At 31.0% G+C, this 23,149-nt stretch overlaps 1 protein-coding gene across 4 annotated transcripts; it reads left to right on the top strand.

The window, feature by feature from the left end:
- Positions 1-7,654: 7,654 nt before the first annotated feature.
- Positions 7,655-20,957, top strand: LOC137823747 (uncharacterized). 4 transcript variants are annotated; one of them, XM_068629002.2, is made up of 9 exons: positions 7,655-8,246; positions 13,712-13,897; positions 14,619-14,711; positions 14,970-15,152; positions 15,272-15,374; positions 15,457-15,639; positions 17,724-18,640; positions 18,738-19,174; positions 20,589-20,957. In XM_068629002.2, exons 1-9 carry the CDS (start codon positions 7,998-8,000, stop codon positions 20,653-20,655), a joined length of 2,418 nt encoding a protein of 805 aa, XP_068485103.1. In that variant the 5' UTR covers positions 7,655-7,997; the 3' UTR covers positions 20,656-20,957. The 4 variants fall into 4 exon arrangements, with proteins under 4 accessions (XP_068485103.1, XP_068485102.1, XP_068485105.1 ...); XM_068629001.2 differs by having other exon boundaries at positions 7,724-8,246; positions 20,586-20,957; XM_068629004.2 differs by lacking the exon at positions 20,589-20,957 and adding an exon at positions 20,169-20,579 and having other exon boundaries at positions 7,724-8,246.
- Positions 20,958-23,149: the final 2,192 nt, after the last annotated feature.

Raw genomic sequence — 23,149 nt, forward strand, 5'->3', positions numbered from 1 at the left:
CTCTTATTCCTATTTTTCAATGTCTCATTCTTCATCTCTAAAGAAAATCTTTTTTTATCGTTTTAATTTAATATATACACAATAAAAAATGTTTAATAAAATTTCATTTATCTTAATATTTTGTTCATTATTGTGATATGATGACAAATGAAATTGTTTTGGAATTTATGGAAAAATATTTTACTTTCATAAATGCCGTATATGAATTTTGTAAGGCTCCATTGATTTTATGATACAAGAATTTTTAAGATTTATTTTGATATTGTCATTGTTTACTTTTTATTAATGCCCAAATGTATACATAAAAGTCTATTATTTCAAAAAGAAAAGAATATAAAATTCCTTTAAAAAAATCATTTAAAAGTGTTTTTTTAGTTAAAAACATATTTATCCTCCGAGTGTGTTAACTGCATACATTAAATACTGTGGTGTAATATTAATTATATAGCTTATATTTCATTAATATATATTTAATTTCAAATAATCCTATTTTCAATAAGCATTTATTATATTTTCATATTGTATTTAATATTTAATGTTACATTATAAATTTCATAAATATTATATTTAATGATATTATCAACTATGATTATATATATATATAATACGTATGTTTTTAATATATAAATTATAAGTAAATCAATTACTTCATAAGAACTTAATATTGTTTTTATCTATATCAATATAAAACTGGATTGTCTACATTTTTTTTAAATAAAAGCTTTCATGTTAGGTATCACTATGCCACTTAAGATCTCAGTTAGGCTGATACCTCAAGTAACAACAATCATTTACCATCACATGAAAAAAAATATTATTAAACAAAATAAAAAAAAACAAAAACAAAAATACGGGGAGACTAGACCAAAACCCATATGTTAACAAAAACGATACATAGGTAGACTATACCTATTCATAAAGAATTCTAAGAACAGACAAGGTGGAAGCCTATTATACAAAGAAAAGATTCTCTATGAAAAAATCTTAAACCTAATTTTTCCACAGTAATTAAGACAAGCATTCCATCGATTACAAAGCATCTAAGGAATTGTCTACATTTGTTTTATGCAAACTTGTTTTCCTTATTAATAATATTTTTATATTAAAATACAAAATTTACAACAAAAAATTGAAACCAAAAGCTTTAAAAACTAATATTCAATGAAATAAAAGAAAGTAACATAAAAAAAAAACTAAAAACGTGTTTGATAAGACTACTAAATTAATTAGGAGTTATAAATTATTTTGAACATAATAAAAGTATTTTTTAATCACATCAATTAACTTATTTATGACTTTTCACAAATGAGTTACAAACTATTTCATTTAAACCGATGATTTTAAACTCGTAACTTATTTAATTTTCTTATCATCAACTCTTATATTTTAATAATTTTTTTATTATATTTCTCTTTTATTAATTATTAACTATTTCAGTTTCATAAAAACAATTAATTATTATACTTTGTGAAGAAAAAACAAATATTGAAACAAAAGTTGTGCATCAAATAACAATTTTTTTTTGTCAAAATCGCCACCCTCCGACATTTAAATACCCAATTTGTATTACGTTTTTTTTATTTTGTATATATCATTAAAAAATACCACATCATATTGTCAATGACGACACCAAAACAAATTATTGTCAACTTATTTATTTGGTTTGCCATTATACTAGCTTTAATGGTCGTAAACAAAATTAACAAATTTTATTTTATAAAAATTTATTATGTCATTTTAACATTTAAACATATAATATAAAATCAAGTATATAATATCTTTACTATAAGTAATAAAAAATAAATCTAATAAGCTAAGATATTTTTTATTTTTAATCTATTGTTGTAAATTTTTTATTGATTATGGTATAAGAATGAGATGTTGAATTCTATGCATTTTTATCCGTATTTATATTTAATTCCATGCATTTGATATAAATCTTGAAAGGTTGGGAGGATTTTTATTAACTCAAGAGATGTTGGAGAAGAGAAATTATATGAAAATACTATAACATTTGGTGCAAGCAAGAAGAATTATAGAGAAATCAATTTGTGTTGTATTAATAAAAAGTAAGAACAAAAACAAGTAAATAAGTGAAAACAAAAATGGATTGAGAGGAGGAAAGAAGTAACAACATGTCACCTTTAATCCAAGAATTAAATGATAAGTGCAATAAGATTTACCACTTGAGAAATTTTATCAAGAATGAACCAAAACAAAAATAAAGAACTCTCAAACTCTAAAATTTCACAAAGAAAAAATTCAATTATGTTTACAAATGAAGGAAACTTCTATATAGAGAGAGATTTTGTCCCAAGGAGTGAAAATGACAAGAAAAAGGAGTTAACTTTGTTAATCAACAAGTTAACTCACTTAACTAAGTTTAGCACATGTTAATCCATTGAAATTGGAGAGTTCACATTTAAAATTATTTTTTTTCTGACATCCCTCACAATAAAAAAAGTTTGAGGTTATTTATAAATATAAAAGACGATTAATGTTAGTTCCCTCCCCTCTTTTTTTCGAGGAGTGAGGTTGTTAAACAAAGTTATATCAATAAGGATTTTTTGCCTTATGTTAATGTTGTGGAGGTATGGTCCTGCCTTAGGTGCCTTTTACGAGTAATAGTCATTTGTGGATCCATAAATATCGTAACTTGATTGCTAAAAAAGACTTATTGTTTTCTTGTCGATTTAAAAACCAAATTTGAGCATATGAAGGTAAATGACCTCATATTGAGGTTGACACATAGCTCGGTTAACACATTCAGGAGACTAGATGGTACATAACCCCCTTGATTCAAACCTTAAAGGTGAATAACATAAAGCTGAAATCAACATCAACCTAAGTATATGAAGTTCCTTATGATAAAAGCTAATCGAGTACACGAGGTTAGACGATACACAAACCCCACATTTTGAGCCTTACAGGCGAAAAACTATCCAATGTACTTGAGTTTTAAACGAATAGTGGTTTCAAGCAAGTAAACTAAAATGGTGTCACTTATGAGAAAATTTGATGTTTCAAAATTATATTGAGGACAACCTCAAATGTCATTTCACTTGACACGTTACTTTTCGTCAGTCGTTATAGTTACTAATATTGTTTAATAACACGCACAAGTTTTATGTCACTTCTATTTCCCCTCTTGTAATAGTGTTGCCTATCACACTAACTCCTCATTTAAAGCTCTTTATAGCCATTTATTGCTATGCAAAATTAAGACATAATTATGTGCTTGAATTTAATGAATGCACATTGGTTTATTTAAATGTCATGTGTTTAGTTTTTTCTATGTGAATTTACCTATTCATTATGATTGTGTTGTTATTGGTTTCTTTATACCTTCAGGCTCTCTTGTTTAAAGCTTCGAAGAGCAAATCTTATGAGTTATTTTCTATGTTTGTTTGGACATCTCTTTTAAGATTTTGGTTCATTGTTGGGTTCTCTATGTTTTTATTTGAAATGTTTCAGGCTTTTGGTTGGGCTTTTATTTTAACTTTTTGAGAACTTTTTGGTTATATTTGAATTTTATGACTCTTGGTTGAAATTTATAGGTTTTTATTTGTGAAGTTTTTATATATATAAATTTTAAAGATAATGGATTGTGACACTTGGTATCACTGGGCCAAATTCGATCTTATTTTTTAGACTACAAGTATACCTCCACCAAAATCCCAAGGAAAATTGTTTTAGATATTTGCAGTGGGGATGAATCCGTATGTGATCACCAAAAAGCTGACCAAGTATACTTGAAATTGTACATACGTGAGATATATTTAATTTTACATTTGTTGATTTGTGAAAAAGAGCACAACTTTCCTGAGGTTGATAGAAAATAATTAAGTAAATATATTAAAGTAGATCTTAGTCACAATCTTTAAAACTACCTAAGCAAGTCCATTGCCTTGGCTTATATGTTGAAAATCCAAGCTCGTGAAACATAAGCAAACTACATAAAACATGTTCGTGTTAAGAAAAAAACTAAGGATAAGGTTGCTCACTTTAACAGAGATATAAAAAGTTAAAAAATACTTGACAACCTCGAATATGAAATTGATAATGTATGAGGTTGATGTGAAGGGTAAATGTAAGGTCCTAAGAGTCGTTCAAGATAAGCATGTAACAACCTTAAAGGCATGTAATATTGAGAATAAGCATCTTCTAGATTCATAGCTTGTCTTAAAGATTAGAGTGGGAAAAACTCTCAACGTTGAGTTTCGAGTGACTATAGAACAAGCCCAAGTGACTACTATAATCCAATAAGGTAACATTAGATGGACGATTATTGATGAAGAATAAAAATGTTTGTATAGGTTGTTAGTTACACTAAGTTGTTTTTAATATGTTTTTTTTTACTAAAAATGTTACAAATAACTTTTATCTTTCAGATAATATTCGATAAACTTTTCCAAATCATTATTTATTATCGTATGTTTTTAGGTGACTATTGTATATATATTTAAAACCTTCACTTCCCTTATTTATGCTAGGTCGAACCAAAGATTGTTAACATAAATGATAATAAATCAACTCAGTTGGAACTATAAGTCATCAGTATATAGGCTAATAAATCAATGTGATCGAAGTATAACATACCTTCACTCATTAACATGGATATATAAATATATATTAATAAATAAACTCATTTAGAGGTAAAACTTACTAAATATGATAGAAGTTATAATTCATTATCATATATACTAAAAAAATCAACTAATCAGAGATAAAATTTACTAACATATATGCTAATAAATCAACTCTGCTATAGCTAAAACTCATTAACACATGCTAATGAATCAACTCAATCAAAGTTAATACTCATTACGACACTGAGTAATAAATGAGCTCAATAAGAGATAAAACTAGCACATAGGCTAATAACACAACTTGTTGGGAGTTAAAGTTTACTGACACATAGGCTAATAACTCATCGTGGTGGACTAACATACATTAATCCATAAACTAATAAATCAATTAAATCGTATAATCTTAAAAGACAGTAAAATTTTACAATTTAAGTATTTAATATTATTGTCTTTAATATAAGAAATTTATTTGTATTTTACAGAAAATAATTATAAATGAAGGCATTTAAAGTTTTTAACCTAGTGTTATTAGGAAATTTGTTTTTTTTAATTAGTTTTAAAAGTAAAACACTAGTTAAAAATTAATAACTAAAAAATAATTAATAAATAAGATTTTTAAACACTACCATACTAAGTTAAAATAAAAATTATTTAATTTAACCGGTAATATATCACTATTTTTCAATTAAGGAAACAGAACACATGGTGTACTAATGTAATATGTTGATTCACTAGTGGAATTGAATTTAATTCGGTTTATAATATGTATCTGAACGATTTAAGATTAATATTCGAAACAAGGACAGTGAAAATATAAACTAAATTTAAATTGATCATGCATTACAAACTACTTTTATGTATAATTTAATGCCATTTTAAGATTATGAAAATAAAATTAGTGTCCTTATCATATTTATCAATCAAAACACTATAATATTTTTTTGTAATATTCATAACTTAACAATAATTTTTTTTATCGACAATAAAAAATAAATAAATGGGAACCACTTTCGGAATGATTCAACCCTTATACATAAAGAGCAAAACACATTACCATACTCCTACCACGAAACACCTACCTGATTATCTAAGGAACAACCAAACTAACCACAGGAAAACATTAAACAACTATCCTCATACAATCCACTAGGTTCAAAACTCAATTAGAGTACCCGAAGGAAGCACAACGAGACTTTGCGTAAATCCATGACCAAACTTTTACCTGTACCAAGGAGAATACTTCGAGCGCATCTACCACCCCCATCGAAGGACACACAGTTCCTATGATTCCAAATACCACTCACAACTCCAATCCAAATTACACCCAAAACGTTATTAACCGAATCTGAAAAAGTAATTAGCCAGGGTTATAGAGGATTTATAGATAGAAACAAAAGTTATAGGAAAAAAAATAAAGTTATAAGAAGATGCAGTTTGACATAATATAATAAAAAATAACATAAAATTTTCCATATAACTTGAAAGTCATTTAATTGATTATTGATATAATGGTGTATAAGTGTTTTTTCCATATGTTTATATAAAATCTTAAACTTTGTAATTTGTTCTATTTTACATTATCCTAAACAAGTCATATACATCCATGATAATGAATTTATGTTACTATTGAACTTTATTTTACGATGTATTTATGGAATAACGACGTGTTTTACATATGCAAGTATAATAACTATTCTTTTAATGAATAAGTGGTTTTCTTACACGTTGAAATAGTTGTAATTAATATTGTATGTATAAATAATTGTTTGTTCATGTTCATGTAAAAATAATTTGTTAAGTTATTTATTTGAAAAATGTATTTGTCTTGTTTTTACCAACTCATTTGTTCGAATTTTTATTTTTTTTGAGTTTGATATTATAGGATCAAATATATTTATGTTGTAACTCAATTTTTTATTTTATTTTGCATTTGAATCACTTCTCTTTGGAACTTGTGTATCCTATTTGTCAACTCACATTTCCATTTAACTCGATTTAAATTTTACTTGGAATATATGTTGAAATTGCCCTATTACTTATTGGAACACTCACAACAACTCCAATTATTTAAATAATTATAACACACATTAATAACTTATAAACATGAAAAAAAACTCTAAATTGAATATTATATGACAACAATTCATAGTTTTGATCATTGATTATTTTTACATTTTTTTTAAAAATGTCATTAGATGAAGAATTGAAGAAAATAAAGTGAAAACTCCATAAGATCTTCCTTTTCCCTCTCAACAAGACAAACAAACAAAGAAGAAAAAAAAAAGAAAAAAAAGAATATTATGAAAAATCATCTTTATTTAACACTAATGCTTTATAAAAAGCATCACCATTAATAAATTAAAGACTATATTAAAAAATTAATAATAAAAGGATATACCATAAATTAATCTAAATATTATTAAAGAAAATAAACCATTAATCATAAAGTGTTTCTTTATCTATATGTGATTCTATATTAGTATTTCTATTTATAATTTCTTTCTTAATATCATTATTATTAACAAAACTTCCAGTTTCAATGTACTTCTAGAGTATTAAGAACTTATCTCTTATAATTTTCTTACTCTTAATTAACTCTTTTTTTTAATTTTGTTTTCATCAATATCAACCAAAAATAACATTGGCATAATTGATGTTCATTTATAAATAATCTGAATATGAAGCTATGTTTATTTACACATAGATACTTTCTCTCTATTTTTATTAACTAAAATCACTTAACTTTGTAACAAGGTGAGAATTTTAAACTTCAATGCAATAACATCCAAATTACAAAATACACATATTATTTTATTATTTTACTCAACACATTCATTTTACATAAAGTTATAGATTACTATTATCTTTGTTGACAACTCAACACCTATTCACCACAACACAACCAAGGTCCACGTTACATTGGGTGCAAGTTAATTACAAACCCTAAAAACAGAATGAAGAAGAAAAGTAGAAACCTATGCCTATCATAATAAATCCATAATTGTTTTTATGACTTCAGGAAGTTGACTAATGAAAAACCATTTTCTTGATTCATGATATGCACTAAATGATTTTTTTCCAAGGCCCAAATATTGGTCCATTTATTATTTCATAAAAATCAGAAATAGGAGCCTAGTATGAGACAAGACGAGCCCTTTGTTTCCCTCTTCTCTCTGTCTTCATTTTTTTTTGTTTTATTGGGTTTTCGCTCCCTTGGCAGAAAGATATCCATTTTTTTTATTCCCTTTTCTTTCTTCGTTTCGCTTTTCGTTTTCCCGTCTTCAAAAACCATACACGCGCCACTGTTGCTAGATTCACACCACCGCTCTCTTTTTTTCGTTTTATTTTCTTTCTCCTCTGCCCCGGACTCCGATTCCGGGTCGGGTTGTGCCCGTTTTAACGACAGTCATGGGCGATCTTCATGCAAACGGCATCGTTTTCGGGGAGGATCGCCCGTGCGGGTCCTCGCCGCCGTCTCCGCCGCTTCCGATTTCAAATCCCGATCCGTCCTCCGTGGTGGCGGATGCCTGGGCAGCGGCTGAGCAAACTACCGGCGAGATTCTCCGCAGCATACAGCCCACGCTTGCCGCCGACCGGAGGCGGAGGGAGGTTGTCGATTACGTCCAGAGGCTCATTCGGTACGGCGCGCGCTGCGAGGTGATGCTGCTCGCTCTCTTCGATTCTCATGAATATTCAATTGTGGTCGTCGTTATCGACGTCGTTTTGGTTGCGTGGATGTTTGCTTTTCTTTTTTGTATTGGATTCAGTTTAACGATCTTGGCGTGCTTGTTCGCTGTTTAGGTTTTGTTTATATGGTTTTGATGATTGTGAAGGTGTTGGCCACGAGTTTGGAGTTGTTTGTGTTGTTTTGATGGCGTTGCTTTTGAAATTAGGGCGACATTGATGAGAAATGACAACTTCTTTATTAGGAATTGTGGTAGTTGCAATGCTGAATTGATGATGGTAAAGAAGTTGCTGCATTAGCCAAGTTCACTTTTGGTACTGGTGATTAGGGCAGCTAAATGGAAAAGAAAAGGCAGTGTAGTTGTTTATGTCTTGAATTCTTTTGCTGTGGGTTGGAACCATGGGACAGAGTAAGCATGAACACTTCGAAATAGTTGTTATGTTCGTTTTGTTATGTTATTTCTGTTACTTACCGACGGTGGACTCGTATTAATGTCAGTTATTGGACACTTCAGAGGCATTTTGAATATTTTTAGCTGCATTTTACAACTTGTTTGCTATGTATTTATTATCCGTTATATGAATGTGTTTGTCACCATGATTAGGTGAATTGAAGTGCTTTATTATGTCTTTAATGACTTATGTCCACTTTTTTGACATATCCATTCTGTCTCTGATTTAAGAATGTGTCTTATGGTAATGTTATACTGATTAAGTGTTGTTTGATGGCAGTGTTGCGTCTTTTAACTTTTAAAATTTGCTGAATTCAAGTGCCTGTTGTATTGTTTCCACTTCTATCATGCTTTTGAGTATGAGAAATGCGGTGAAAATGAGCAAATCAGTTATTTGATGAGGGAGTCGGTTGTTGAAGGGCATTAATTTTGTACTCATTTTTTCAGGTTTGGTATCAAAGTGAGTTGTCAAGCATTGTATAAATTATTAATTATATTTTTAGATTTAAGACATTCCTAAATTTTTACTTGGATATGAATAATCAGCAAGTTCTTGACAACTAAGCTCGGTTACCATAGCAACTCTGGTTGTTTATATTAACATGCAATCATTTGACATTACATGTGTTTTTCTACCTCTTTCAAAATATCTGTTGTTTTAGGATTTTGCACAAGGATTAAGAAAGGCATTCAATAGGCCTCTTACTAGAAAAAATAACTACATTTCCCTGATTGTACTTTGCTATTATGCATGAAATATTATCTGTTACTAACCAAATATTCCAAAAGCTTAAGTGCACGTCTGGATTAAAGTTTAAAACAATGTTGTGAAAATTGCTAGAGTTAACTTGCTAACTCGAATAATCCTATGAGTTTTGGGTGGGTCCCACGGTAAGTTGCTCAGGGAACCACTAATTATGCAATTCATGGCTTCAGCAGAAAAGTGCTGGATCGTTGATCCCCTCTGATACGCTTCTTTGAGACAAATGAAGATGATCCTGTATCTCCTATTGATGTTGTTGTTGAACATCGCCATTGCTATCACTGAATGTTGCGAACATTGTTGTCGGATGTTGCTGTCACCTTTGCAGGTTTCAATGAAAGTGCTATGTGACGGTGTTGCATTGAGAAGATCATGAAAAATGTCATTAAGAATTTATGGTCACCTTCTTGCACCTTCCATGCTTGTTATGAGTCTTGCATCAAGTGTGGCAGAGGTGATGAGGTTTTAGTTTGTTATAGAGGTGGCAGAGTCTAGTCACATGGTTAGGTGAGTGATTAGGGTTCACATTTAAAGAAACAAAATGATAGGAAGGTGGGGTTTGGGCTTGCGGGTCAACTTGAAATGGGCCTTACGTTTGGGCCTATTATCATAACCTGTTTTTAGTGTGTTTGGGCATATTATTTTATGTTGGTTGTGATTAATTACTTATTATGAATTATTGTTATTTTACTATAAGCTATTTTTATGTATATGGGATGTATATAAATATAATTATTATGCATTGTTGGAAGGATTTTGTGATTTGTGTTGATCTTTTTATGATCATTGAGTTACAATGTTTATCCACCCTTCCGATCTTCGAGTTTGATAACATTGGTTGACCAGCTTGGAAGTACTTTTTTCCCGGAAGCAACAAGTCTCTCCTTTCCAATTCATGCATTGGAATGCACAATTTTGTGTTGGAATTTGCAAAACTGCTTCCATAAATTTAAAGTAGAATCTAGAGACTTGCTCATATAGGCTTTGGTGCCATATCCTATCATCCAGAATTTTAAGCTTTTAGGTAAAGACCCAAGAGTGATATTGATGCATCTCTAATGCCACCTTCTCCCCCATGCCAACCGTGGATAGGGTGTAGGTCCATTTATATTGTGGTATACTTTAAGTTTCTATTAGAAAAATGGAGGTGGGAAGAATTGAACTCTAGGCCACTAGGTACTAAAAGCTTCGATTCCATGTCATGAACTAACTATCCCATGTGGATGGTTTTATATTACACCTCTTACTATATCATTCCATTAATGCTCTCTCATTTCGCTTATTATTGATTTCAAGAGACAATTATAGGAAGAAATAATTAATGTCTTGTTGGTGTTCAAAAACTGGAGATAAAATAAAGCAAATATATATTTTAAAACAATAAATGTTTGATATGAATATAATTCTTTTTGGCATATATTAGTTTGATGCTTTTGTATCTATGACAAAAATGCACTTTCCTAACATTCCCTTTTATGCATTATTGTTTGCAACATGTAAACTTATAACTGATTTGAGGCGATAGGTAAAAAGCACACGCTTTAAGAAAGGTGTCAACATTAGTAAAAATCGCAAACGGTCTGATATCTAACTATTTTGCATTAATTTTCCATTTAAATAAGGGAAATCACAATGATCTCCTTTGAGGTGACTCATTACACTAACACATTCCTTGTTTAGGGTTTAGGGTTTAGGGTTTAGGGTTTGCAAAATAGCACTAATATCCTTTTTTTTATTTAATATGTTGTCTTTATGCCCCTGTACCCTTGTTTGTTTATGTTAGAGATCTCGTATCAACTAGAGATATGCGTAATTTTAAATATATAGGTAGATGTAAAACTTACCTTATAAGTTGGTTTTGTGAGGTTAAGTGGCTTAAAATCTATTTTCTAAGAGTGTAAGAAATTATAGCTCTTACTTTATATTAAGAAGTAGACTTTAAGCGCCTAACTCAACCTCATAAAATCGGCTTATAAGGTAAGGTTTGCACCCACTTATAAATTATGAAATGTCCCAATCTCTAGTCAATGCGGGATTTCCAACACACTCGTTCTCGCCGAGGTTACCAACTCGTGCGTGAGACTATATATTATGGGTGGTCCGATAAGCTCAACAAACACATGATAGGATAGACTCGAAATGACTTTGATACCATATTAATTAAGAAGTGGACTTTAAGCTTACCTCAACCTCATAAAAAGTGAGATTTGCACCCACTTATATATTATAAAATGTCCTAATCTCTAGTCAATGTGGGATTTCCAACAACCCTCTCACGCTGAGGCTATCAACTCGTACATGAGACTATATATTATGGGTGGTCTGATAACGACTCGATAGCGGGTAACCTGATAAGCCAAACAAACAATCGTTAGGATAAACTTGAAATGATTTTGATACCTTATTAAGAAGTGAACTTTAAGTCTAACTCAACCTCATAAAATTGTCTTATAAGGTGAGGTTTGCATCCCTTTAGAAACTATGAAATGTCCTAATCTCTAAAATGTCCTAATCTCTAATCAATGTGAGGTCTCTTAACACTTTATGTATAGTAAGTGCTAATCAAAGAGGTCAATGCAATATATTCTATAAAAATATTGTCGGTTGACAGGCACCAATTAGTTTATGTATCAGAAACAGCATTGCACCCAACAAATATTTATGTTCTTGTCTGTAGCTTTCTTTATCTACATCAATTATTGTTTATTAGCCATCATTTGGCTTGTGTTTGTAATAACTATTTTTAGAGTATATTTTGAATCAAATATTTAAAAGAATCAAGAGTTGATTTGATCTATGAAAATAATTTATTTAGGATAAAATTTGTTATGAAGTTATACCATAGAAATTGACTTTGATTTGGAAAAGCAGATCCATTTTTTGTAGTGTACTAATTGAAATATTTTAAATTGAATGGATTTGGGTAGATTTGAGTTTAATTATTTTAATTGCCATTTGATTTAAGTTAATTATTTAAAGTTAATTAATCTAATCTTTAATGTGATTTAAAATCAATTTATCTAAGCAAACATGGAATTTGATTTCTAAATCAGTTCAAGTCTTTTTTTTTATGCTGATATCTAAACATAATATTGTTTTTTTCAAAATCGAGTAAGATTGCTCGTTTTTTGTGATTCCAAGCACAACATTATTCATATTTTTTGTTTGTACTTCCATGCTCTTAAATTTAGTTAAATTTTGATTGGTTTTTTCTCCGAATTCCTATAGTTCCCTTGATATTTTCTTCTAATACCTCTGTATTTTCTTTGGGATGACAACTATTTGCCAATTACTCAAGCATAACATTATAGTAATAAATGGAGTGGAGAAAGTCCAATTAACAAAGGGTGTTTTGCTACCCTCATCCATTGACACATGGTTATGTACTCAAATGACTTTGTCAATAAGGAGCTGATCCTATATAATCCAGAATATCTAGATTTTATATGTATTAATAAGAATGTTTTTATTTATTCTCATATATCTTTGTTAACAGTGAATATCAAATCTCTTCTATTTATTGTATTGATTCATTTTTCTCAATATAAATAAATCATCCGTATTGTCTCAGAAACACACGGTTTCAGCTCAAGGTTTCTCTCTTCTCTAGAGTTTAACAAACTTGGAGTGTTTCAGTTATTTTATAATCAGTAAGGTTCTAAAGGCATGACTTACTTGAACAAGAACACTGCCTAAGGTACTACTCTGTTGTCTGACATTGAAGGTCCTGAATTGATAAACCTATTACCCAGTGATACCTTCCAGTGAAATGGTTGTATTGGGTGTATGTGATAGGGACTAAAATATTATGGTTGTCTAAGTCCCACTTCAGGTATTATGGGATGCTTGGTATAGTATGTAAGTGCCTAGTTCTCCCCCTTTAACTGGATTTTAATGTTCAATTAAGTATTTGAGTGTGTAGCTTCCTCCTCTTAACAACTAGATTTTAAGAGTGAGTTCCCCAAGTGCTTGAGTTTTTATCAGCGTGCAATGATCTCTTGTTTTTATTTTATTTCCTTTTGAATTAAAAGAAGATATTACTGCCATATAGACCAAGGCTGGTGGTTTGTGCCTTTTTTCTTTTAAAGGGCTTATTCAATTTAGTGCAGCTGATTGTTGTGCAGATTTTGACGAATAAAATTTCTTGATTTCAGGCAGTGATTGACAGGATTCTTTCTAATGTGGTATATATACATATTGATGTTATACATTATTCATTACAGGTTTTTCCATATGGATCAGTTCCATTAAAAACATACCTTCCAGATGGAGATATTGATTTAACTGCACTCAGTTGTCAAAACATTGAGGATGGTTTGGTATCTGATGTTCGTGCTGTTCTTCATGGAGAGGAAAATAATGAAGCTGCTGAATATGAAGTAAAGGATGTTCGTTTCATTGATGCAGAGGTTATTTCCGCTTTCTTAATTGATGCCTTATCAGAAATTGAATGCATTTTAGTTTAAATTTATTTTATGCCAACTGCCTTAGTAAATTAGAAATAAAGAGTTGTCAACTTGTTATGACTCATGAACTTGGAAAAAGTTGGATCTGTATTTATTTTTACATTTTTTTGGAGGAGAATAGATTTCACTCTCAAGTATGGCCCAATCATTTTTCCCCTGTATTGAAACTTTGAGTCGTTTAGAAGCATCCAAATAATTGCTTCTTCCTTTACCCCCTATTCTCTTTTCCAAAGCTGTCAGTTTTAAGTATGTTCTGTTTGTGCTATTTGCTCAGTATGTTATGAAAATGTCTTTCTACTTCTCAACTTATTTCTTCAATCTATGTGAAGGTAGTTTACTGTATTTTGGCAGCTTTGACTAGATCTAGAGCAGCACCTGCCAGTTCTTGTTGGTTTTTGAAATTTATTTATGTTTTCTCATCATACAAGGACAGCAAAAAGTGTATCTGTGTAACTTTGCTCAGTTGATGTGCTAGGCTGATTTTGCTAGCCAGCTTATTGTGGACATAGCTTTTATATTTCAGTATTCCTTATACCTATTGAAATCTTTTATTTATCAATGATGCCTAATGGCGTCTTTGGTGCAGTATTTTTGAATTGATTTTTCTTTCTTTTTTATTTAATAATGTGTTTATATTTTTATAGTTCATATGTTTTTTCTGCAGGTTAAGCTTGTTAAATGCATAGTACAGGATATTGTTGTAGACATCTCTTTCAATCAGTTAGGAGGACTCAGTACATTATGTTTTCTTGAGAAGGTATTACAATTTACAATTCGTCCTGGCTTTATATTTCAGATAGCTTAATTATTTTTTATTCCATTTGCTTTATTTTATTTGAGTCTCTAGACTTTAGAAACAAATATTATTTGTTGCAATCTATATGCATCCACATGTCGTCGAGTGCTGTTAATACAGCTTGAGTCTACCTTTTGTTTTATATTGTAAATTATAATATTATATAGCATGTGTTCCTGGTGTATGGTATTAAGTAAACTCTGTTCTTTTAATCTATAGGTTGATCGACTTGTTGCCAAGGATCATCTTTTCAAACGTAGTATTATCCTGATTAAAGCTTGGTGCTATTATGAGAGCCGTGTACTGGGTGCTCATCATGGTCTGATTTCAACATATGCTTTGGAAACATTGGTTCTATATATTTTCCATCAGTTTCATGTATCCTTAGATGGTCCTCTAGCAGTAAGTTCTCCATCAAGTATGCCTGGATCGTACTTTTGCTTAGGGAAAAGAAAATCTGCATCATATGATGATGGTGATGCATCCTTTCAGTAAGAATTTTGTGATCTGCCCTTTTCCAGGTTCTCTACAGATTTTTGGACTACTTCAGCAAATTTGATTGGGACAATTATTGTGTTAGTTTGAAGGGACCAGTTAGCAAATCTTCTCTGCCTAATATAGTAGGTAGGCATATTTTTCTTTTCTTTTTTCTTTTTGGTTTTGTCCTGCATCTTTATGTTTTTTATTGGTTTCTTGCTGTGTGAAGCCGAGGGCCCTGAAAATGGAGGAAATACCCTACTGACTGAAGAATTCATTAGAAGCTGTGTGGAATCATTCTCAGTACCATCAAGGGGGCCCGATTTAAATTTGCGTGTATTTCCCCAGAAACATCTTAACATCATTGATCCATTGAAGGAAAACAACAATCTTGGCCGGAGTGTCAATAAAGGCATGTAATGTTTAACTTTTAGTCTTGATGACTACTGAATTGTGTTTAATGATATTCTTTACCTAGATTTATCATGTTGTCTTGATTTTTAAAGGTTGTTTTGTTTTAATTTTTTTTAAGGGGATAATATTTACCATTGAACTTATTAGGGATAACTTATTTCTCTTTTGAGGATGTTGAAGATTCCATATCGATTAGAGATATAACCAAATTAAGTTTATAAGAATTTGTGTGTGTAGTTTAATTTTTATTTATACACTTCAGAATGGAGATCGGCAGTTTTGGGTTTGGTCACTTGGCTGTGCTATTGATTTTAATGATTTATCAAAACCCCAAATGCTCATTTTCTCCAGAAGCATTTCATGAATTGTGGCAGTTGAGTTGTCAAACTCTAATTGAATAAGCACTTAGTTAGGATTCAATTGCAAGGTATGAGACAAGAGTCCTTCATTGGAAGTATGGGATTCTGTGGGGGTTTGTAAGACATTGGGCGCTCCAACTACAATAGCTAGCTTTTGTGTTGTGACTTTCTTTGGGTTCTTATCCATTGTTACCTTGGTCTTCTACCATGTTTCTCTGCTGCTAATTGGTGATGCCAGCATTACAGTGTTTCCTGGTCCTAGTCAAAGGACTAGTGCTCAGCCAGTCAGTGTGAGTGACGTGGCTGCAGAGTGTGGTGGATGAGACTTAAGCCTCACATCGAAAGAACGAGACTCTAATGTGGGGTTTATTTATACCTCTTTGGGTTCTCAAATATAATAGCTAGCTTTTGTGTTGTGGTTCTCCCATGGTTCTTATTACACTTTGTCTGTCCAAAATTCCACACAGGGCCTTGTAAAAATTCTACTTGAATAATCTGACTCTTGATTCTTTTGAAATTTGTCTCTGATCTAATTTGATATCTTTAGGTGGTATATTTTAATGCTTTGCTTTTAAAACCTAATCTTAATTCCCTTGGTGATGGAGTCATCCTTCATTGAATCTGACATGGTATCCATATCACCCATCATTTTTGGTAAGAAATGCTATCTGAAAGCACCATTAAATCAGTATTCATATCTCCCACCTTATGTTGAGATCTCTCGCCTTCCCTGGAATGGCTTTTTGGAAGGTATCCTTTTCCTTGTAGACACCCTTCAGAGTGAAAATTTAGTGTAGACAATTCTCTCAAGTCACACTAGTATAATTCTTATGGAGGTACTTGTTAGAAGAAATGATAATTGGTAAAAGTTTAGTCAATCAAAGATTTGTGATGTCAAATTAGCATCTACTAGAAAGTTGATAAAAGCAAAGAAGCTTAAAACCATGTTGTATGGTCTTTGATGCATCTACTTCATACTTTTTGTGTATGCTATTTTGATGCACTTATGTTTTTCTTTCATTTAGATTTTGTTTTCTCAATTGAAAGTAAGAACAGTTATGTATGGATAAACCAATGTTATTATATTTTAAGTTGAAATACATTTTTGTCCCCTAGATTTTACCTTGATTATTTCCTTATACTTTATAATTTTTGGTTTTGCCCCCTATAGTTTCGTTTTCTTTAGGTTTTTTCCCTTGCCACCGCAATATGGCACTAGATGTACAAGAGGACTATGAACATAAATGTTTTGTTAACTATAAGAACAAAAATTTAAATGTTACAAAACTATGAGAATCAAAAGGTGAACAGAATGAAACTAAAGAAAGCTATACTTTTAAGGTATAGAAACCAAAATCAAAGTCAAGGTAAATTATAAGAATAAAAAATGTAATTAAACCTATTTTAAACTTATAATTTGGTAACATAATTGCTAAGGCACTCTTACATCAAGAGCGTTGTACCCAAAGTATGATGTGATGCTATAGGGCTGGCAGTAAATCGGTGAACTTCACTAATGTGTTGTTTGCTTCCACTGTACTACAAATCAGTAATAGTATTGTATTACCTTTACAAATATTGTCACTGCAACAGTACTGAGGCTATATATGCTTTGTTTTATATAGTGTCCATGGACACACGAAGCATAAAAAAAATAGTTATAGAGGCCTTGCTTTTGTTCAATGTCTCTTCCTGATGGTTGCATTATTCTTTTTTCTTTCAGGTAATTTTTTCCGAATACGCAGTGCTTTTAAGTATGGTGCCCGTAAACTTGGCTGGATTCTTATGTTACCAGACGATAGAATAGCAGATGAGCTTATTAGGTTCTTTGCAAACACGCTGGAAAGGCATGGAAGCACTCAGTTGAATGTAGACAAGTCAGTTTTGAGCTTATCTACAGCATCTAAAAAGGATGACAAACCTGGAAATCAACATAATTATGAAAGCAGAGAGGAAATACAAGATGCCTCCTCTTTGGCAGGGGAGTTCTTTGATTGCTCCGGGGATGGAAATGCAGTTGCAAGTTTTAAGCTTAGTGAAGATTCTAGGGATTTTGCAACATCTGGGGTATTGGATATAGCAAGTGCTAATGATTTGTCATATTGTTCGAATGGGCAAATTGAAAATAATATTTCAAACAGTGAACCTGCTCTAAATACTGTTATTGATGAAGGTATGGTGAGCAATTCTCCCAGATCACATACTGATGAAAAGAATATGGCATCTTATGGTTCAGCTGTTTCAACATATGCTAATATCCTTGAAAATAATTTCTTTCATAGTGATAGATACACTACCAATGTTTCTGGGGGTACTGAAGCTTCAATGTCGTTGTTGGACCTTACTGGGGATTATCACAGTCACATTGGAAACTTACAATATGGTCAGATGTGTAATGGTTATACTGTCTCTCCTGTTGTGCCTAGCCCTCCTAGATCTCCGAAGTTCCCAAATAGGAATCCATGGGAAACTGTTCGTCAATGTGTACAAATTAATCACAGTATTCGTTCTCAAGCAAACTCAAATTGTGTAATTGGGCAACAAGTTTACGTCATCAATCATCCTACTCTTCCAATGACGGCTTTTGCTTCAGAAGAAAAAAGGAAAATTCGAGGAACAGGCGCATACTTTCCCAACATGGTAATTAAAATTGGACGGACACTTCTAATCTATTCATACACATACTTTCTAGTGATTGAGTCATCATCTAATAATTGTTAAGCTTTTAATTTTGCAGAGTTCCCGTCCATTCAGGGATAACAGGCCAATTCCAGGAAGGGGAAGGGGGCAAGCACCAGGCTCTCATGGGCATCTGCAGAGACATACCCGTAACAATGGCTTGGCCCTAGCTCCACAAGAAACGAATTTGTCTGCGGAAGGAACCTTTGAATATTCTCTAGAAGGATACTCTACTATTGGTAGCACCAAAACAAGATCATCTGAAACCTATTTCCCTCAACCTTCAACATGGGGGTCACATTATGCTAACGGTTTCCTTCACTCATCTGAGAAACAAGAATCTGGATCTGTAATCCCTCAGCCTCGTGTAGCCCCAAGAGCTGATATGGGCAATTACCCAGACTCTGGGATTTCTACATCTAGGGGCACTGTGCCTAACACGGGGGTGGTGACAGAGGAGAAGTCTAATTCATTGTCTGCAGTTGATTCCAAAAGGTAATATAATTCTTCCAGTGTTGATTATTTTGTTGCTATTGAGATTATTTATGATGTTAAATGGTAGCAACTTTCATTAGAGCTTAAAGCACTAAAATTATAGTTTGTACTCCTAGTTTTCCTCTCCTTTAAAGGGGGTGTTGGTTTGAGATTCAGGATTGACGTGCAAGCTTATCGTTTGAAGAATGAAGATGACTTTCCTCCACTTTCCCACTGAGTGCCAGTGAAGGATGGTGAATATGTAATAGCATTAGCAGTAATGGTCAATACATGGAAACTATTATGACTTCCCTACCTTTCAGCAGGTGCTACCAAGGATGGCGATTTTGTAAGAAGTAAGAAGTAAGAACAATGTGCATTCGTCTCAAAAATGAAGATAGCTTCCCTCAACACTGGGTCTCTTCTAGATTTGGTGAACAGATAGAAATGAGAGTACCAAATAAGTAGAAAACTGCTGGGAGTAGCCTTAGAAACTAACGAAATAGACTAAACTAGATCGAGTGTTATGTTTTCCGTATTCTCTCTTTGCTTCATTTGGTCCTTTGTACAAAAGGTGCATGTATATTCTGGTTTCTTTTTTTTGCCTCTTGCATCCGTTTTTATTTTTCATTTTTTAGGGATGTATATATCAGGTGATTTCCTGAGGTTGAGTTTATAGTTCTGTTCTGTTGTTTGTAGCTTTGAAGTGTACAACAGAAAGTTTAGATATCTTACTGAAATGGATACCCAAAATTTTCAGTCAGTTGCCGTTAGTATATTTTAGTATTTTCCTTGGCTTTTGGGTGTTCGCCCGATTTTATTCTTGACCTTGCTTGATGATCTCAAAATTGAAGAAAGGTCTGAATGGCTGAAATGCTGTCAGTGAGGAGAGGCGACTGGAGAAATATCAGTGATTCACCTAAATCTTTACTGGTCGTTTTTGTTTGCTTCCTGTTGAACATGGTGGATGCAATGTGATAGATTGGGTGTTGAATTGTGTTTTATTATCTAGCAGGGATATATGAAATCTGAAGTAGTGTACTGAGGAAAAGATGACGGAGTCTCTCTTAAGATTGTTTAGTCTTTTACGTGAAAAGAAAACAGTTAGAGTTTATTGAAAGAAAATTACTCTGGAAAGAGTTGGAAGAGGATTGAAGAAAACTTCAATAGAAGCGTTACACAAGACCTTCAAGTGTTTTTTTGTCTATCGTGAATGTAGTGTTTTTAGTAAAGTACAATGACTTATTGGATTCATTTTGTGATTTCACTTGGTGAGATTAGCCCAGCCCCAGATGTTACTTTATCTGAATATAGATGATTGATGCGTGGCTGATGTTTTTCCTAGCAACATGTTGTCTTTAATTTTATATAAATTGAGACGAAGTATTGTTCAATTAATGTGATATTTTATACTTATTTTTGTTCATGACAGCAGTGTCTTTGGTGGAGTTCTTGGCCATTCGAATTGCCTTGATGATGCCTCCCAGAAAAATGCGCGGTAGTAGTAATCATGATGTTGTGTTGCTCATAATGATAAGATTTTGTTAATAGACGTAGGCTTGATTGAATCTAATCCAGCCAAAAGCAGGATACAAATAGAAGAATTAGCATATTTTTTGTTTGGATGTAAGTTGTATTTTTAACAATAGTCAAGATTCTATCGTTGTACATAAAATATAGTCTTATCATGGTAGGATGCTTTATCAGCCTATTTGGTGTAGCTCTTTTCTTTTTTAGTACAACTCAAATTTGTCATTTTCCAATATTTTTTAAAATAAATATAAAAAATTTATTGACTTTTTTAGTTCTTGTATATAATTTTTACATTTAGATCTAAAATATTTTTCTATTTTATATCACTGACTTAATTAGGTAAATGGGAAATATTAAGAGGAATTATAATAAATTAGGAAAATTATATCAGTATGAAGTACATAATTCTATCAAATGATTTATTAATTTAATAAATAAGGAAATCACACAATTTACTTTCATTTAAAAATACATGATAAATAGTTTTTTTCCTTGATTTTAATATTGTATTATTTAAAAGGATGCAATATACTTAAACATGTAAAATTTATTTTTAATATATTTTTTTTATTTTCATTTCATATTTTTTTGTACTTTTAATATATGAAGTAAATATTTTTACAAAATATTATAAATATTATTATTTTTAAATAATAAAAAAATAACATTAAAAATTATTAAGTTAATTATGTATTTACTTTTTATATATTAATGGTTTTTATTTAATTGATTTAATGATAAGTATAATGTGGCATAATTTTTTTTTTTTTTTTGAAAAGTAGTTAATAATTTTTATATCAGCCTATATTATTTAACACATTTATCGAATTTTAATTCCTTCTAGATAAGGGGGGGCGCCATTATTTTTTTGGTATTTTTATTAAAAGATATTGGCTGGAGAAAAATATTTCAGCCTAAGTGCAAGTTTTTTTGGTACTTACTCTTTGTCGTGAATAATGTTTTGATTTTTATTCTTATATTATTAATATTTATATACGATTTCGTAGAAACAAACGATTACATTAAATGTTTGAATGTAGGTTTTTCTGTAACTTATTCCGTGAAAATTTCAAGTTCAAGAAATGCTAAAACTAGAAAGTAATTTTCAACTTTCAGGAACTAAATTATAGAAAAACGTATATTGAAGATAAAAGACTGCTATTTTCAGAGAATAAATGATTAGTTACAAATTAATTTTTTTACGGGAAGTTATAATTCTGATTTTTAAATCTTTCTGCAACTAAAGTTAATTGTTTGGTTTCTTTTGCTTGAAAATTTATTTCTATTTAAACCAATTTGAATAGTCTATTTACCGTATTCAATTATGATAGGTCAAAGACTATTTCTTCTTCCCGCAGCTCTGACACCTCTATACATAATTTTTGAAAATACATTTTTATCCTTCTTGTCACCTTCATAAATTAGTTTCCGAATTATGTACTCTGAAAAGTAATAATGCATATGAAAAAAGGATTTCGGGATTATGTAATCTGAAAGTTAATTACAAATTTAAAAAATAACTTTCAAATTACATAATCCATAATATTATAGAGGGACATTTTTAAAAATCCGAAAATTTATGGAGGTGGGAGAAGAAGGTATAAAGGTGTAGGAAGAAACAGTCTAGGTCAAAGATAAAAGAGTCAAGAATAAAATTGGAAGGAAAAAATAAATAAATCGAATCTCATTCCTCAGACATAAAATGTTATGGAAGTTTTTATGCACCAATTATCAACTTTATTTAAAATACAAATGAATGAGGCCTCATTTATAAAATATCCAAGGAAATGCAGAGGAAAAATTACAATTTTAATCTCTTTATTTTAGATTTCATATAAAATATATAATTTAATTGTAACATTCAATTTTATATATGTTTTCATTTTATTTATTTAACAAAGACTTAGATATTTAAATTTGTAAACAAAAAGTAAAAAAGTAGGATAGTAAACATTAGAATTAAAATGTATGGTATAGATAAAGACTTAGTTAATGACGGCATAAGAAGCACCAGTGGTCTAGTGGTAGAATAGTATCCTGCGACGGTAGAGACCCGGGTTCCATACCCGGCTGGTGCATTTAATTAGCTATGATGAATCTGTGTGTGCACATGTGAGGATGGTCTATCACATTCATGTGATTATTTCATTAGACGAGTCCTGTGATCTTTCAGGCGAGTCCTCTGTTCATTCAGACGAGTCGTCTCCACACATCTGAGCTTTTCCTCTTTTCTAAGTGTGATTAGTAATCTTTTATATATATATATATAAATTAATTGATTAAGCATACATATTGTGGAAAGTATATATTCAATTATTTATGTTTTCTATGGGTTGGAAAGAATACAACGCACACAATATTCAGTTTTTTTTGTCAGCTCCTATCAGATTTTTGACTTTTGGTCCTCAGTCAAGTGTAAAAGTATTTATGAAGAGTTCTTCAACATTTAAATTAGTCATTGAT

Source organism: Phaseolus vulgaris, chromosome 8, assembly GCF_051622355.1.
Source record: "Phaseolus vulgaris cultivar YP4 chromosome 8, ASM5162235v1, whole genome shotgun sequence".
Lineage (NCBI taxonomy): Eukaryota > Viridiplantae > Streptophyta > Magnoliopsida > Fabales > Fabaceae > Phaseolus > Phaseolus vulgaris.

What these genes read in the sequence shown, in the direction of transcription:
- LOC137823747 (XM_068629001.2), top strand. Translation starts at nt 7,998, where the DNA reads ATGGGCGATCTTCATGCAAACGGCATCGTTTTCGGGGAGGATCGCCCG. An exon ending in GGTACGGCGCGCGCTGCGAG is followed by an intron (nt 8,247 to 13,711) that starts GTGATGCTGCTC and finishes TATTCATTACAG; the next exon opens with GTTTTTCCATATGGATCAGT. An exon ending in TTCTCTGCCTAATATAGTAG is followed by an intron (nt 15,375 to 15,456) that starts GTAGGCATATTT and finishes TGCTGTGTGAAG; the next exon opens with CCGAGGGCCCTGAAAATGGA.